The sequence below is a fragment of the Rhyacophila brunnea genome, unplaced genomic scaffold, assembly GCF_057557595.1.
Source record: "Rhyacophila brunnea isolate RB1 unplaced genomic scaffold, BYU_Rbru_1.0 scaffold_10, whole genome shotgun sequence".
NCBI classification, from domain to species: Eukaryota; Metazoa; Arthropoda; class Insecta; order Trichoptera; family Rhyacophilidae; genus Rhyacophila; species Rhyacophila brunnea.
In genome coordinates, this window is record NW_028232752.1 from 41278095 (window position 1) to 41297758 (window position 19664).

The window sequence follows — 19664 nt, forward strand, 5'->3', positions numbered from 1 at the left end:
GGAAAAGTGAAATTTAAAAAAAATCTCAACGAGACGACAGCATTTTAACAAATTTCATATATAAGACGAAAGATTTGATAGACTTGCTTCCATACATTTCACCGTATTATAGAGAATTTTATGAGTCACTTGAGACAGTTAGGGATATTTAACCTGATACCATTGAAGAAATCCATACTGAAGTTTAATGATAACGATGAAACTTTATAATATTCACGTTTGTGTGCCTTTTCACTACTTAAATAACATTAAAGTTTAAAAAAAAGTTGTAAAAATGCTAATTTTAAATTTATATATTTTATTCAATAAACCAATAAGATTTATGTATAAAATGTGTGTTTTATTGCTTTTAGTGCGTAGTAAGGTAAGTCAATCATTTTTTGTGCAAATCCAGATAACTCAATTCCCTTTTTTTTTTTAAACCAATTAAGTTGTACTGAAACAAAATAGGTAGAATACTTCTAGGACATATAATTGAAAGCCAATTACATGTACTTTGATTTGTTACTCATAAAAAAGCATAACTATAATTAGGGGAATGTGGGGAATTTTTTGAACTTTGTTTTTGCTATATCTCAAAATGACAACTTGTGACTTATCTGACTTCACATCCCGACCCACGAATTATAGGTGCGATTCTGGTAAATTCAATTCGAGTAGTCATTATTTCCTCACTATACCTGCCTGTTATATAATTTGAATTTTTTGGAAATGTTTTGGAAACTTTTTTTGGTAATTGTGCGATATAGTGATATTCTTGCAACCCGTAGGTTTTTTTTAAATTACTTTTGTGTTATTTTGTTTATTGAGCATGAAGTATTTTCGTGCTTACCATCTTACCGCGGTATGCATATAACGTCAAATTACCTTCAAGCTAAATACTGCCAATTTGCATGCATGAATGCAAATCAAATCCACTGGTTAGTGACATTACATTCGAAACCTCATGGCGTCATATCGATGCCAACTTCAAAATTTTGATTCCCCGATAATTAATTTAAGATTTTGAAATTGTGAATATATGTGAAAGTGTGCGAACGGTACCATATAAATGAATGACTATTATGAACTTAAAAAAAATTATCAGTTATATTATCACATTTATTTTATAATTCTTGTTGTATTACCATATACATTTCCATATGGCAACACACACAGTTTTTGCCAATAATGCATCTTGACGTTTCGTGATCATATCATAACTATCTACAAAATATGGAAGTGGGTGTAGATCCCTGCCAGTTTTGATGATTTATGTGAGTGCGAAGCTAGCAGGCGCAACAGTAGCGAAGTCTGTTTTACATTTAATATTATCGTATTTATTTTAATATCAACATGGATAAATCAATATTACTTTACCGTGGTAAGTTTTTGGATAATCTCCATATTATTATTTTAAAGTATGGACAAATGAAAATATAGCAACACCATTTTTAGATAAAATGTATTATTAAACATATAAAGAAAAATAAATATATATGACGAAGTTTAAAAATAAAGATTTCTTTTTACAAACAGTCTATTCAAATGACTACATTATAATGACATATTATCACACTGCTGGCTGAATTCATTTAATTATAATAGCTACATTAATCGGTTTCCTTTGGCTTAGATTTTTCATAATCTTCATTGATCTGTTGATGCCATTGAAGATTTTTCCTTGGTATTGTGTCTCCCCGTAGAGCGTCTCTCTTCCCCATAAATATATTAGAAAGGCAGCCGATTATCGCTACTACAATCAGTGTATTTGCAATTCGTATTTTAGCTTTGTTATTTGCCCTGTTTATTGTTTCCTTCCTGAAAAAAAAAAAACAATATTAGCAAAAAAGTGATATACAGAAAACAAGAATACCTAACATCTTCCGTCAGTTAAGATAATTGAGTAGGTATATAAAATGAATACATAATATTGTATGCTAATCTCACAGCTTTATTACTGATTAAATACTGAAAAAAAAGTCCACATTATCTTGTCTATCAGAGGCCATATTTTGTTCTAATACCTTCGATTGTGCATATTGTGATGCTTATATTATATTGTATCCAATTGCGGCTGGCCCTTTAGGTGAAATGGTTAATGACCCTCCAAAAATAAATATCTTACAATCTATATACATTGTACAATGTCAATTATCTCCTACATATTATTATTATCCTACGACTTTTTCCGTTTTGGCAAGCGATTGTAACGTGATGCACGCTAATTTATATGTACATAAGTGTCTAACCACCATACACACACATATATCTCAACTCTCACAGACGTTCGCTGTCTCAATCAATTGAGAGAATGCCAAGATTCATATTTCTTTCTCTCTCATTTTTCATGTGAGACAGAGAGAAAGCTCAAAGCACGCCTTTTTTTTCATATTGTTTTATCGCCCGCATATACTAAATTTTCATTCATACTATCATTTTCATTGCTGAAAACGAGATAGCTATACATTTTCAATATGTCAAATGAAACAGAATGATATAAAACGTCATACTACTCAACACTTTTTTCCTTAAATGTTTCAAGAGTTTTGTTCTGTAGTTTCAAGGTCTTATTTGAGCGGCAAACCTTTTTTAATTCTTATTTGTTATCGCTTATTATTTCAAACTGACCATTGTTGTCCGCAAGTTTCATATGTTATTAATTGTAGTTCAGTTTAAATCCAACCTTTGAGTAAAACCCATCGACTCCATTCTCTGTATTAAACCATTCTATAAAAGTTACCGATTAAAATGTAATCTGTTATATTAATCATAAAAGTTACCTTCTAATAAAATCAGTGGAAATATAAAGTGTTTATATATAAATGATCCCGCCGTTCCATTACACTAGGTATTATAATGGAGTTTTTATTAAATGTGTTTGATTGATTACTTAAATAGTATTAGGTACAGCTATTAAGCATATAAATAGACACACAAAGTTTGGTTTTCGACCTAATTTACAAAAATTTATAACGTGTTGGGTGCAATTTCGGTTAACGATGGGTTGGCAATGTGAAAATGGACATTTTTTTAAGGGTAAGTACCTACCTATAACAATTTCTAGCACTTTTTCTATGATGTATAAAAAGCCAATTTGCAATACGTCTTTTAAGTATACAACGAAAAGGCAAATTAAAATAATATATTCAAAATTGACCTACCACATTTTCGGGATTAACGCCCCCAGTGATTGTATCCTAAAATACACAAACCAATAGACGAGGAGACATGTCATTTCTTAAAGGTACACGTTAATTTATCTAATTCAAGTTCAACCATATAACAAGGAAGAGAGCTGGGGTGGGTGGCCGAATGAGATAAGTCGATACAGCAGAAGGGATGTAACAACCTTTCAGCGATAGCGAACATAGAAAATATACAAATTAGCACCATATGTATACGTGTTGTATCTTGTCTATGGCTTTCGATTTCGAAGTATTGCAAGTACTGAAACGTGAGGAGGGGATCTAGTTCTCCAAGTCGCCGCCTATCACCGTAAAAATTTCACACTGCACATCGCCAACCGCATGACTCAATGAATGATTTTTGTTATGTTCTGCATGCCTACACACTTTTAACTCACGTCAAAACGCGAACTATAGGTTTTTATTTTTTTCTCCATGGATTTTCTATAAAATTATTATCTATGCTGGTGTTTATGTCTATTATCTATAGTTTGCTGATTGGGTTCTGTTCAAAATATTATCTATGGATGCAATATCTCAAATAATTTTAACATACGCACACGTAGAAATTGTTACAATTAGTCGAAAATTACCATGTATAATGAATAATAATTCAAAATACTAATAAATTAGAGTTGGCACTCCACAATTGAATTTATAGAGATAGTGATCATTCAAAATATTCTATGGAATGACGAAACCATAGACTAAATTTGTCGTCGTACCAGCACGTGACAACAAGTGATGTGATCATAATGTAATCACACTGAAGATTATAATAAGGACGAGTGATGTATGTCTGTCAGTAGATACCGTTTAGTTTTCAGTGTAAAATGGTACATGTCATTTTAGCACTATATTACTATTAAATCTGTCACCGCGACAGCACACGACGTGGTCATAATGGAATTGTAGCATTATTTTCAATAGGGTCAATTTTTAAAACGCGGATGGTGCCATAGCTATGTTACAACTGTTTAAATCAATAATGTAATCATTTACATAGCGTAAGCAATTTAGATAATCAAGATAATCTGATGATATCTGTGGAAATCGAAAAACGTTTTTACATTTTTGAGAAAGATGTAGAGGTGTTTGCTAAGCGGAAACAAAGCTAAATAGATCTTCTTTTTAAATATGGTAAGTACGTTTTTGTGCACCCCCACCGAAAGCAATTTTGGGAACCACCGGCCGCCACTGAGTAGAAGTATCAGTAATTTTTTGAATATATTAAAGTTGTTGTCAATTGAACTGCTATAAGATATCACATAAAATAAAAAATACTAAATTCTTTGCATTACAAGATAAATTTATAAGTTTAAAAGTTGATTGTGATGAGACAAATAAGACTACAAATAATTATGATTATGAATAATTATGAACGATTCACATGGAAAAAGTGGACTCAAATCAACTCACGAACGAATATTAAGAAGATTAGTGACAAAATTAAACCGGCCAATGGGTAACTTGTCGGTCGAAGAAATATTTCCAAAATAAAGAGTTCACAAAAAGATTCGGGCAATCCAATTTTGAAAATTTTAATTTAACCAAATCAAAGGTGAGCTTCCTTCCTTCTTCACGGACACATTGAACTTGTAATTTATATTCGCACTTATTATTAAAAATCATCAGCATAGGCAACCCGCTCAACTGAATCCAGAGACAACTGGTGTAGAATTGTGAGCAGAGTAGAACATAACTGCTGATGAAGACGAAGATTCTCAGTAATGAAGCAATGACAGAAAAACTATAAATGATTAAAAAAAAAAAAACATGCAAAATTTTGATATCTGACACCACTGAACATGATACAATAGAACCTTGATTATCCAGATGGGTGAAGGGTTGGATAATCGAAAAAAATCCAGAATAAGCATTTTTTTTTTAACCATTTATCCATGCCCTTTTCTGATGGTCATAGGAAATTTATGATCATAGTGAAAGCCAGATAATTGAGGTTCTAATGTGGTCGAGTATAGTAAAATACCTAAATGCTTATTGTGTCTTTGACTGTTCGAAGTCCTGTTTGACCTTTTGATGCCATTCAAGATTAGACTTTTGCGTTGACTCTCCGCGTCCGGCGAGCCTTATCCCTGCAAAAAGGCTGACCAGACCACCTATCACGGCAAATCCCATGATGTAATTTGTGATGCGTATGCGAGCCTTACTCTTAGAGTATTCAACCATCTGAGGGCTAGAAAATGAAATGGATACAATGAAACGATGCTTTCTCTTCTATAGATGCTGTCTCCAAAATGAGCTATGCCGGATTGTGAGAATATCATTTTTTGGGAAAATGATCCCCCTCGTATTAACCGACATGATATCTGGATGGTATATCATCATTCAATCTTGTAAACCTTGTAAATCCAAATTATTCTTATTTGATTACAGTAAAGACTGTAATTTTTGTTCTAAATAAAATTTCTTAATATAAAATAATAAACAGAAAAACAAACTCGCATACAAAATGATAATAATTCTTGATATTTACGAGGTTAACATAAGATAACGTGTATTTTGTGAATAACGATTACGTCACATCGACGTATTCAACATGTTGCAGGTGAGACAATTCTAGATGTGCGAGCCGGCTTATAGGCGGAATAATTTTAATGTTTCAATAAAAATCTTATTGTTGGCCATAATGGGATCTATGAGTTTTACAAGATGGACTGATGATATACAATAATTTATTTATGGGTTGCAATTAAGTGCACACACAATTTTATGAGTCATATCAGTAAATACTTTCAGGTGTACTAAATATTAAGTTACACAGAAAAAAAAAATGAATCATCCTTATATTTAAAGTGATCATTCAGACATGCAAGAATATAATATGTAAACGCTGAGCAAGTGAATCTGACTGTTTTAGGTGCAAAAATCAATCATGGTGGACATCAATTGGGCAGTGTTGTACATAATATATCGATTTGATCATCAAACTTTATTACATTGGTAAAAGGTTATCTATGTTTGGCCACCAAAGTTAACTAGTACGAATAAGAGCATATCACAAATTTTGGCAGATTGACAGAAAATGCAATGAATACACGGATTGCCAATAATTTATGTTATCGAGTACTAGGCCAGCTAATTCAACAACACTGTCAAGATACCTACCTATCTTACCTACCTTAGCTAAAATAATAATTATGATGTATAGTGAGTTCTATCCATCATAATTGATTTTAGGCAACACACCAGAGTGCTTTATGTAGTGTGAAAAGACAAAAATGGCGGTGGGATTGAGATGTACATGATATGGAACAGGGATTTGTATTACGCCGAAGATGGGTAGGTGAAAGAATAATTTTGTATTTTAGCTCCCAGGTGGCTTCTCTGGCATGGCGACAACAACATTAAAGTAACCATGTTTACCGAACATTTATTAATTTGGCTATTAAATATAAGTACATATATTATTTGAAAACAGTTCAGATTTTTTCTAGTAGGTATACGACATATAATATCTGAGGTGTTTTCAAATGATGTATGTTCAATATGTAGAATGTTACATTCTCAAATCTTGTTAAATTTCATTGAATAAAAAAAATGGTTTATAGGCTATTCAATAAATATTAAAATTTATGTGACAAAAAATAGTCAAACATATGGTGTAAAAGAACAGAAGTGTGGGCAGAAGCATAAAAATGTACATGACAATATGTAGGGCAGGGGTGGCCACACTTTTTGAAGTTATACTTCTTTTGGCGCGTTTGGAAAATCAGGCGTGTGACATGTGACACATAATTTATTTTTTCACACAAAAAAAACGCACTCGATTGGATTCGAACCACCGATTGTTCGGTTATCAGCCGAACGCACTATCCTTACGCCACAGTATGATACTGCAAACGTGACAATTTTACAGTATAAAATTATAGTTTAGAATTGTTCCGTTGCCTAAGCAGCGAATTTATTATTGTCGGCCATTTGCAATTCCTTACGTAAATAAACTATTAAACGTCAGAGTGACAGTTGGTACTTTAAAAATAAAAACAACGAGAAACCATTACATAATTTAGTAATATAAATTAAAGTGTACAGAAATAAAACAACGGCGTGGCGTTCCAATAAGCGGTCCTTTTCCTTGAGTGTGTAATTTAACAAGATAATTAAGAGCTAGTCATAGAATCTAGTTTTGTTCACAAGTTTTGTTTTTGTTTTGTTACACCAAAGAAGTATAACTTCTAACGCGCGTGCATAAGTTTGTTTTTGTTTTGTTACACCAAAGAAGTATAACTTCTAACGCGCGTGCATAAGTACACACACCGTTTTTTTTTTCTAGGATCGACTAGTTGATAAAATTATTTATGGCGATCAACTGATATCGCTTGTAATTATATAATGCGACAACAAAAACAACCCAATTTTTATAATAAAATTTAAATATGTATTTTGAAAACAAGATATTTTATACATATAAAAATAACGATACGAAAAAATCACTTCTATCTATTTCACTTCTAAAAAAAATTAAGTACCTACACATTAACTGTACTTTCGATTTAACTGTATATCGAATATTAGAAATCTTAAAATTTATTTTTTATTTTCATGAGAAACTTTGCATTGCATATCAGCAATTTTGTCGTATTGAACGTGATATGAAGTTACCGCTAGAAGTTATCATTCGCACAGATGTAGAATCGATATCTAATAAAACACTAATTTTTATGGTTATTTCTTCCGCGTTTATATCATCATTAAATGGGAATGACATAAATGTAGCAACATCTAATTTAGAGAAATCCTTACTCCGTTAGCAACGTTCATATGTGATTGAAATACTAACTAAACAATATTATATTTTGCATATCTTTAAACTCGGACCTCATATTATCAATTTTTTTTAAATCACATTCCTTTAATAATTGCTGTTCATACAGTGAAAGTTTTGTTTTAAATGTATTCACTGCACTAATCAAATCAATTAATGACTTTTCGCCTGGAAGTTGTAGATTCAATTGATTTAATTTTTCTGTAATGTCACAGAGAAAGGCAAGATCAAGAAAACACGTTTTGTCATCTAGTTGATGATACTCTGTACCCTTCTTTAAATACTGTTTAATTTCAGGTAACATATCTCTGAATCTTTTCAAAAACTTAGCCTGACTAAGCCACCTTACATCTGTATGCAACAAAAGTTGCCATTTTCCGATCCACATTCTTCTAATAATGATCGAAATTGCCTTCTTTGTAAATCTTTACCACAAATTGAATTCACAATTAAAAGCAACATCCATCACTTGATTCAGGTTTAACAGTTTTGAACATAACGCCTGCTGGTGTTTAATGCAATGCAATAAACCCAACATGATTCCCAGCCATAGCAGGAGCTCTATCAGTCGTTACCGATACTAGTTTATGAATAGGAAAGCAAGTACGGTTAATATACGACTTAAATGCGTTAAATATATCTCCTCCTCTGGTTCGTTCCTTCAGTGGTAAAACTGTTAATAATTCTTCTGAAGCAGACATATCTTCAAAAACCAATCGAATAAAAAAGCATAGTTGTACAATATCCGTATCCATGTAATCTACAGACTCGTCAAATTGCAAGGATAGGAATTTACATATTATATTAATGTTTTCCTATCTTAATGTGTTCTTGTCTTCGTATGACTGTATTTTTTGATAATGATACGTCATTGATTAAAGACATTATTTCAGTTTAGTTTAATCTGGTCGATAATAATGGTAATAAGACTAATACACAGGTGCAGTGATACGGTAGAAAATTAGGTAGCCAATGTCCACATGGAAATATTTTTTTATAAATTCAACATTAGATATATTATATACTTTATGTTTTTAATATTTTTGATTGTCTGTTCTTTCTTTTATGATATAAAAAATAAGTTTATAAAAATCAACGCATGGGTCATTTAAAAAGCATGCGTGGGTCAGTGTCTGACCCGCGGGTCATAGGTTCGCCATCCCTGGCCTAGGCCCTAGGCTAATGAGATATATATATATATATATACATATGAGATTACGCATCGTGAAAATCAATCAACAATAAAATTAATAACCATACATGATGTTTATATTGTAAAGGTAAATAATTTTTTTATAAATTGTGCCCACAGTGGAATGGGGACTTGCAAACTAATCAATCATTCTATGAGTCACAGGTTCAAATCTCGTGGTTAGGTCAAATACATCATATTCTATTAATGTGTGTTTGAATCATGGATGAACGCAATGGGCTGAGTGAATTGCTAACAACCGATGCTCATAAAAAGAAATCTGCCTTCGGGAGATCGATACTGGTCTGAAAGTGATGATAATATATTCTTTAAAAAAAAAAAAGTTCTGTGATGGCAGACGATTATAACTGCACAAAGTTACGTTAAAGGATATCTACATCTGACCAACTATGAAAAAAGTTGATATGGCAAAAAGATATATCTGCTTAAAACGCAAGATAAATAAAACTTCAATCTTTTTAAAAGAAATGATTTGAGGTATCGTGTTGAGATGTTAATTCCGCTTATTTTGATATAAAATACTTCAAAATATCTTCTACTTTCTTTCTATTTTGACTGATTTCAAAACTTTCTTTTTGCTCTCCTGTAAAATTGTGTAAACAGCATTTATAACCGTTTGCCATCACAGTACCGAATTGAAATAGCAAGTAAGGATAGAACAGGGGTCGGCACCGGCACCCTTTCCAGACTTTTGGGCCATGATCAACTTTTTTTAGTTTGCCCGCAAGTATTAGGGAAAGAAGATAAGGTAAAGACAATTTGTTCGTAAATTATAAGTTCCCAACACATTGCCTAGTTTCATTGTCTATAAGTAATGATATTTTAATTTGCTTACCTACCAAATGTATTAATAGTATATACTTAAATCATTTACTACGAGTTTAAACGATAATTAACTGTATATGTTATCAGAGTGCTTTTGCCATTGGTGAGTGTGCATAGTGCCTGAAGATGCTAGAAGGCGAAACCCGGGTTAAAAAAAATAACTCAAATCAATTAGAATTTATATCTTTTTTGCCTTGTTTATTGAATTAACGGAACACTCTCATTATCACATGTTTACCACTTCTATCGTGATCTGTTAACTTATCAAGACATCAATAAATTGAGAATGTATATTCATATTTGATATTGATGATCGTAATCTGTAGCTTAAGAGCATACATAAGTGAAACGGCAAATAATTTTCAACAATAGGTGGGACCAAATTTCGCATTTGTCGCCAATCGGCGAGTGGCATTCGAGGTGGAAGCACGTCAATTTTTTTGTAATGGCGTCGTAAGAATATATTTTTATATTGTGTAAAGATGACTAAAAAACGTTATGCCTGTACTCGAAAAAGGAAACATACAATGAATATATCATTATTACTAATATAACAATAAACAAAACACTAAATGGACGCATGTTGAATTTTTATGACAAATTATGTTCCGTTCGGCACGCATCATTATCACAATCCGCGCGTCGCATAGTTACAATCTTTTTAGATCATCCCTCAGCTGAGGTATAGCCTTAAGTAGTAAAATTTCTTAATATAAGCTGATATGAAACTACACCTACAGATTGCCAATTTAGAAATAGTAATAATAATGAACCTGGCTCTGGGAGCTCACAGTGTAGTAGTGTCATCAATAGGGATATCATATTGAAAGAAAAACTACCAATAATTTGTATCAAAAGAATGTATCGATACTTGGTTATTCATATTGTATCGTAACAAAAGTATCGCAAAATATCAGCACACTTTGACATCCATAGTCTTAAATTCATATGTTGTGTGTTTGATCCAAAGCCCATCTGTGTAATACAATATGGCAATATGAAAATAATTATAATAGGAGTAAAGGTCAAACATAAGAACACTAAATTAAAATCGAATCCAAAATATGAAAACGTTATTAATGTTATAAATATGTAGTAAAAAAAAATCAAAATTGGATGGAACAAACAAACAACAAACTTTGTATGTTATATAATAATAATTTAGAAACCGCACACAACTGACAAAAGTTTCATCGCAATCGGATGAATGGTATAGGAACGCATACGAATAGTAGAAGAAGATGATTTTCTAATTCAGAAACCTTCGTGGGCATGCGCATGACAACTCACCAAAGTTTCATTGCAATCGGATTAATGGTATAGGAACGCATACGAATAGAAAAAGAAGAAGATGGTTGTACTAATTCAAAAACCTTCGCGGGCTTGCGCACAACAACTGGTCAAAATTTCATCACAATCGGATGAATGGCATAAGAACGCATACAAATAGAAGAAGAAAAAGATGATTGTAGTAATTCAGAAACCTTTGCGGGCAAGGGCACAACAACTCACCAAAGTTTCATTGCAATCGGATGAATGGTATAGGAACGCATACGAATAGAAGAAGAAGAAGATGGTTGTACTAATTCAGAACTCTTCGCGGGCGTGCTCACAACAACTGGTCAAAATTTCATCGCAATCGGATGAATGGTATAAGAACGCATACAAATAGAAGAAGATAGAATAGAAGAAAAAGAAAATAGTTGTAACAATTCAGAGACCTTTGCGGCGTGAGCACAACAGTTGATCAAAATTTCATTGCAATCGGATGAATGGTATAGGAACGCATACGAATAGAAGATAGAATAGAAGAAGAAGATGGTTGTACCAATTCAGTAACCTTCGCGGGTGTTGGCACAATTACTGACGAAAAATTTGTTGCAATCGGATGAATGGAATAGAAACGCATACGAATAGAAGAATATAGAATAGAAGAAGAAGAAGATAGTTGTACTAATTCAAAAACCATTGCGGGTGTTACCACAACAACTGACGAAGGTTTCATCGCAATCGGATAAATGGTATAGGGACCATACGAATAAAAGAAGATAGAATGAAGAAGAAGAAGAAGATGGTTGTACTAATTCAGAAACCTTCGCGGGTGTAGGCACAATTACTAACGAAAATTTTATTGCAATCGGATGAATGGAATAGGAACGCATACGAATAGAAGAATATAGAATAGAAGAAGAAGAAGATGGTTGTACTAATTAAAAAACCATTGCGGGTGTTACCACAACAACTGATGAAGGTTTCATTGCAATCGGATGAATGGTATAGGGACCATACGAATAAAAGAAGATAGAATGAAGAAGAAGAAGAAGAAGAAGATAGTTGTACTAATTCAGAAACCTTTGCGGGTGTTGGCACAATTACTGACGAAAATTTTATTGCAATCGGATGAATGGTATAGGAACCATACGAATAAAAGAAAATATAATGAAGAAGAAGAAGAAGATGATGATTTTTCTAATTCAGAAACCTTTATGGGTATGCATACAACCACTTACCAAAATTTCATTGCAATCGGATGAATGGTATAGGAACGCATACGGGACAGACACACAGACAGACAGACATACAGACAGACAGACATTCATTTTTATATATTAGTATAGCCTATACTCTTCCCGCAAGTGCAAGCAATAAGTTTACAAAGTTTTATCGCAATCGGATGAACGGTATGGCTGCGCATTAAATACGAACAAACAAACACACAAACACACAAATATTAATTTTTATATATTAAGATTACTATTATTTTATTAGTCACAGTTACTATGCATATTATATTACTTCATTACAGTTATAAAAATGTAAGTAACTGCTCCAAAGAAAGCTACTACAGAAATAAAAATAAACACAAAAATTGGTAATTGCACACCGGCGCTAGGATGAAAATGATATAATATACTCTAAAAATATTCGTTTACATACATTATCTATTTATTTATTTATTACTTGATAGGTATATTAATACAAGTGAATATCATTTGATCTAATTTTATGCGAGATAATCAGGCAAAAAGGCGTATCAATATAGTAAAAAGTGCAAAGTTATAAAACATATAGGTACTCTACTAGGAAGCAAATATATCACATGTGGATTAGAATTTCTTTAAGGAACTGAATTATTGATTTGATGAAAACAAAGTACTCACTGCATAATACGCATATGGGCATTTTCGCCAAAGTTTGTACATGTTTGAAATTTGGGTAATATTATTTTTTCACTCAAATTAACCATTTTTATATAGTTAGCAGATTCCTTGTTCTATTGCTGAATTGGTGATAGCAATTTTTCAGCAAAATATTGATTAATACAATATTTATATCATTTTTTTTATGACATTTGGCATAATAAGTTTCCGTTCCGTGACTACGAAACTAAGCTTATAAAACATGAATGAGACACTTTTTATCACTTAAAAGAGCTCTATTAGATTAAAAAAACCATACACTTAAAAATAAAAGTACAAATAGTCAAAAAATATTATTGAATTTTAATTCATGGGTACATTTCGTTCCACTCCGTTACCCTATGTCTATAATGGCAGAGCATTTTTCCTTTAGTATTTGAAAAAACCAATCAATGTTCATTCTGCTATTTTTTTAAAGACAGTAATCACTTTTACTAAATTTTATTGGAAAAATATATATGTTTCGTTATTTAATAATCAAATGAAAAATAGTTAACGTTCAACTTTTTTGGGGACATTTTCGGAATGGAACGAAATGGTAACGGAGTGTAATTTGTAAAGCTAAAGTTACATGTTACCATAAAAACAAATTTTTGTTTTATGAAATTTATTTGAATTTTTTGATAGTCAGATATATATTCAACGTGCGTCACAATAACAAAACAAATCAAAATTAATCACTAAAATAGACATATTTTATAATAAATTTCACAATACTAGTAAAATAAGGTAGGTAATAATTTTGACACACTATACATTACCATAACTTTTGTTTGGCATTTATATTATTTGTAACTCAGATAAAAAATATTTTAAAGCAAATTAACAATATATGAAAAAAATTAAATCAGCAAGGGATTCGGACGCGAGTTTCTAGCGCGGCACGGAGTATATAACTTTTACGAAAATAATTACAGTCGAACTCGGTTATTACGATCTTGGACATAGCGAGATCTCGGATGTAATAAGGAAACATTTGTTGACATTTGGTTTATGATTTTCGCCATACATTTAATTTATTCACTGTTATAACGAGCAACTTATCGTATATACCGAGCTAAAATACTGTTAATGTGTCGATCGTTTTAAAACATTTCGTCCCTAAGCAATAAAATCCGATTGGACAGGATGTCGCCGAGGTCGGATTACGTTTATGACACTAGTAAAGTGTCTAAGTACCTACCTTATCGGTGTTTCGCCGACAATAATAAAAAAGTATCCCCGCATATGGTTGAAAAATCCAAGGTTTGTGAAGTTTGTAGGTACCTACCCGAGTTCATTACAATAAACAACTTTTTTTGTAGTTTATGAATGCCATGCTCGTTTTGGGGATTTTTACGATGGTTTCCAAATTTTTTATTTTCGACTTTTTGTGTAATGTGACATGCTCATTTAAAAATACCAATTCTCTTATATAACGAGTAACGCTTATAACAAGCAAATTCAGTCGGTCCCATCTTCCTCGTAATAACCAAGTTCGACTGTATGTTGTCTTGAAATTTACTTATATTCATCAACATAAAATGTAGCTATACAGGTTGATTGTAATCAAGACGTACTTTTCTGACATTTCGCGAATACCTACAGTTCCAGGTATTAAATCTAATAGGGTACACATTTCTGTTAAACGTGACAAAAAAATACTTTTTCATACATTTTTATAAATTTCTATGCCTAAAATGTATGGAGAAGTTTTAAAAATTTGGTGGCGTATAACAGAAAGAGTATGACAGAGCCAGTGCTTGTCTCGCAATTATTTCAGTCTGGTGTTTTTTCTTTTCCTTCTGTTGTTTTTGTATCTCTCCATACTTTTATCTGCGCTAGTTTTGCGTATTCAGACATAACACATACTTTTTTAATCTTTATTATATAGTCAGGTTATTTTCTATATTTTTTAATGAAAATATTTTTGTTTTTCATACGAACAGACAAAATAAAACTTTTTATAATCTATGAAGAACTAAACACACAATGTAAACCCAACTTTATGCATTCAATTTCGTTACTTTTACATTCCACATATACGTAACCACCAATATAGTTTCGGAGTGGAAGTAACGGATTCTGTTTTAGAAGTGGTTGAAGCCAAAATTTAGCTTAGTTTTATTGTTAAACCTGCGATATGTTTTATTATATCTGTAGTATGAAAGATAAGCTCCATATTTATAGTATGTGAAATAGAAATATGTGATTTCTTACCTTACAAATCGTGGTAACAGTAGTGGAACTTCTTAAATGACCAACCCAGAAAGCAACCTGTTCCGATAGCGATAGCTACACACACCAACAATTTAAATTGTAAATGGCGATCAGTGTTATACAAAAGTGTTGCTACATTAAAAAAATACATATTTATAGTGGAAATTTTTCGCCTTCATGCTAAAATCATGGTAACGGAATGTGGAATTCCACTTTTTCAAATATCCTGGGACACACTTTAAACGTGATTTTTTTTCAATATTGCTCAAAATTTACGGAAAAACTGTATATTTTCCAAAAATATATAATGTAAGCTGTTGAAGACACTACGAATTTAATTTTACACACTCAGAATTAATGACGAAATCAGACTTTGTTTATTTAAATTTAGGAGTGGGACATGGTAAAAACACACTACCTTTCGATCTAAATAATCAATTAAAAATATATACAGGTCAGACAGTTGTATTTAACTGATCGAATAAAGTAAATTAATAAATTTTCATGTTAAAAATACATAACTTTCCAATATTCTATAATATAATAACTATGAAAAAATCAATCAAAGTCATGGGACATGCCAAAAATGCAATGTACAAACTTTGGCGAAAATGCCCATATATTATATGACGACGTACCTATAGCATCGTACTGAAAATTATCAATGTCTGTTGGTTCTAAGCTGTTTCTTTGTCTTATTCAGTGTTGATATTTTTTATTGCCCTTTCATATTTTTTCTTTGTAATAAGAATAATAGGTCCCCCTGCAGCTTCTGCCATCCTATCGCACACATTGATTACCAGAAGCATGGGTCCACCATTATCTTTCTCCCTTTGAAAATAATCACTTAGATAGTTTTATAATAAATTCATGACATTGTCCTGCCTTTACCAATTTCTTTGTTTTATTTAACATATTTGAATACGTGTATTAAATAAGGCTCTAAGTACCAAAAAGTAGTATTGCTTGTAGTTACAAAATACCGAGTCATTGCAGTAAAATTTCATGAAACAGACCTTTTGAAAAATGTAGTTTTACAGTGTGAAGCAATCACGGCAGCTTCTATAATTTTAGGTATTATGAACTCGCAAGTGTCAACACACCATCGTCAGCTATTTTATATTGAATGCCGTTGACCACTGCAGTGCTACTTACACCATTATAAATAAAACACGCCAACAGGTTTAATTATTTTGCTGTATTTTTTTGACTTGCTTGATGCACTTAGACTATAGTTGAAGTTATTGGCGTTGGTATGTAGAACATGTTTCTATAAAAATGTCAGTTTTTATTTTTTGGTACTTAGCGCCTTAATTAATACACGTATTCATTTATATTTAACTAACAACAAATAACCAAGTAACGCAGCACGTTGAATTGTATTATAATTTAATTAATTCTCAATCCGCCACGAATACAAAATAAGGGTAACCATGCAATAACTCCAGCAAAATATTCAAAACCACCATCACGATATTGTAACAATAATACCATCAAATGCTTATAAAGTTACAAATTATAATTTTAATAATAAATTAGTGTAGAGAACTATTGACATTAAAAATTTTATTTAACTAGCCAATAAATTAGGCCTATATTTAGAAAAGTAAACATTGACTTGATGCACAAATATTTGTTCATTAAATATGATTGGCCGATTACGTACTTACCAATTAAAGATTTTTCGTAAACGCTTTCATTCTGCATTAAGTAAGATTATTTTAATTTATGATTTATATGGCTTTCGGAATTTAAAAAAATCTGATGTTTCAAAATGTTATATAAACAGAATAATGGGGTGGAGTTTAATCGTGAACGAGTGATTGCATGTCCATTTTCAACAGGTGACATGAATTAATGTGCTGAAAATAGGAATATGTTTCAAAATAAAAACCTATTTCCAAGAGAATTGTTCAAGTTACAGTATTGTCAATATTATTTCATATCCCACAATAACTTGCGGTTGGTGTAAAAGATGAAAGCAGGGCATGGATAAAGATGTACGTGCAATGAAAGGGAGATTTAAATTAAGCGAGGATGGAGGCATAAAGATGAATTTGAAAGAGGTATTTTTAGTTCCCTATATAATATTATGGTCACTATGATGGGTAAGCCACAATCTAAAAGTCACAATATAGTACATTAACACACGTACACAGACAATGCATATTTTTGATAAATATATTGTAGTCCGTATTGTTTCATCCCATTTTTAAAAAAATGCTGCATATGGTTTGAAACTAATTGCGTCAAATGAGTGACCAAATGTTAGATGAAATTTCATATTAGGTGAATCGTTTCTTACAATAACTATATAGCGGGGCCACAAATTAAAATCAATTGTCAATCCACTCACGGAACATATTCAGGAACCTCGGCAGTCGTTTTGTACTTCCCGGTCCACACAATAAATCTTTTTTCCATTGGTGACGGACGAACCTTTGAGTACATGGATATTTTCTCGCTAGCGTTGGTTTCCTCTGACATGTGCCGCAAACCAATCTTTAAAGTAGACCTTAGAAGCCTCGCCATTCTGTGATATTATTGGAATACCTTATTCTGAAACTTCTCAAATTTTAAAAAAGTAAGTCACTAAAAATACCATTCCGACTCGAGAAATGAAATGACAGCTACCAACATAGACTAGACTACTTTTAGCTCGGTGCCAGTGTTGCCATATTTTGAAAGTGGAATTATAGTACAGTGACTTCAAAATTATAGTATTTCGGCCAACAATATAGTACGCGTTGAATGACCAATAATTTTCTGCATTTTCAAAAAATTAAACGTGGGGTAATTAACGTCTTGTTTTTTTAGACAAAATATCCAGGAAGGGTAAGTAATTAACGTCTTGTTTTTTTTTAGACAAAATTCAAATGTTAAGTCAGTGGTTTCCAAACTTTATGTTACTACGCCTCCCTTTTAAAAAATCTGATCTAGGCGCCTCCCCCCCCCCCGTATTTCATTAAATAATATAGACACCTTTTCAAATAGTCAACAATGTACCTACTTACAAATACAAAAAAAAATAAACAAGGTTTTACTGCTTATATTACATTATTTTTTGACGAATGTGCTTGTTTATTAGCACAATCAATTTCAATAGTAGTCAATCCAAATTCACTTCGTTCATTGACAAATAGATTCTATCATGGACTCCTCATCCTGAAGCGGACCCCCGGGTCAAGATTTTTCAACCACATATTTAATATATTTAATAGTCTCGAAACAAAGTAGCGCCGCAGGCGACTTTTTTTGCTATTAATAAAATAACGTGAAAAGTGCATTAGCAAACTAACCAAGAACTCAGTAAATAGATTTTTGTTTGCTTTAATATATCTGGCGTAGAAATCATTTAATGCCAGCGCTCCATTGGCGAGCCAAAAGTCCGAGGACAATAAATCGTCTGATTTGTCTATGCCCTGCTACTGATCAACGAACGAATAAAAAAGTCGAGCTGTCAAAAGTCAAAAGTTGCGATTATCGTAATGTCTTCCGATAATCCTATAATTTTGTGTTATTTATATGTAGACTTGCATAAAATAATACAGCAGTGAAAACAACACACGTTTTACGTTTTATTTTATGAATTTCATAAATACAAATAAAAAATAATTGGTAAATCTCTCATTTTCTAATGTGTACATTAACAAATTAATCAATGAAAATGTTTAAAACAATTACAGTTTTTTTTGCGGTCCGAATAATTGCGTATTAATGTTAAAACGAATTTGCATAGCGATCGACGGACGAAGTCTGGCAACTCGGAGGGTAAAATATCAAACATGTTTGAAATCCAACGAGCCTGGTCTGCGGATTAAAAAGTCCGCAGACCTGGGGTGCTCCACGCGAAAAAAAAGTCCGAAGACTGTAAATCGTCTGACTTGCGTGCCAATGGAGCGCCGGCATAAAAGTGGAGACATGGCGAACTTTTTTTTTGTCATTTTGATTTCCTAAGCTCCAATTTGTTATGAATGCCTTCACTTTGTCGTTTTAAATCAGTAAATGCATTAGTGGTCCTTGGATTGATTTATTCACTCAATTTTTTTTAAATTTCAACCAAATAGACAAGTTTAACAACAAAATTATCGTTCCTAAACTAAATTAATTATGATTAATTATCCTAAATTATGATTAATCTCGCCCATTTATTTCATTTTTTTTACGAGATAGCCATTGCGCTTCACAATAGTATAGAAGTGAGGATTATAAAATTAGTCTCCATATTTGCCGAAAGGTTTGCAAACAACCTTTTATAGGACTGTTTTTTT

At 31.9% G+C, this 19664-nt stretch overlaps 1 protein-coding gene across 2 annotated transcripts; it reads right to left on the reverse strand.

Annotated features, from left to right (window-relative positions):
• Positions 1–419: 419 nt before the first annotated feature.
• Positions 420–18028, reverse strand: LOC147079212 (UPF0389 protein GA21628). 2 transcript variants are annotated; one of them, XM_085954561.1, is made up of 3 exons: positions 17750–18028; positions 5158–5364; positions 708–1800 (listed from the first exon to the last, which is right to left on the reverse strand). In XM_085954561.1, exons 1-2 carry the CDS (start codon positions 17923–17925, stop codon positions 5166–5168), a joined length of 375 nt encoding a protein of 124 aa, XP_085810687.1. In that variant the 5' UTR covers positions 17926–18028; the 3' UTR covers positions 708–1800; positions 5158–5165. The 2 variants fall into 2 exon arrangements, with proteins under 2 accessions (XP_085810678.1, XP_085810687.1); XM_085954552.1 differs by lacking the exon at positions 5158–5364 and having other exon boundaries at positions 420–1800.
• Positions 18029–19664: the final 1636 nt, after the last annotated feature.

Excerpts from the sequence above, each read along its gene's own strand:
- LOC147079212 (XM_085954552.1), bottom strand. The coding sequence starts at position 17,925 with ATGGCGAGGCTTCTAAGGTCTACTTTAAAGATTGGTTTGCGGCACATG. Across the intron at positions 1,801-17,749 it reads GAGGTTCCTGAATATGTTCC|GAAGGAAACAATAAACAGGG; the intron begins GTGAGTGGATTG and ends TTTTTTTTTCAG.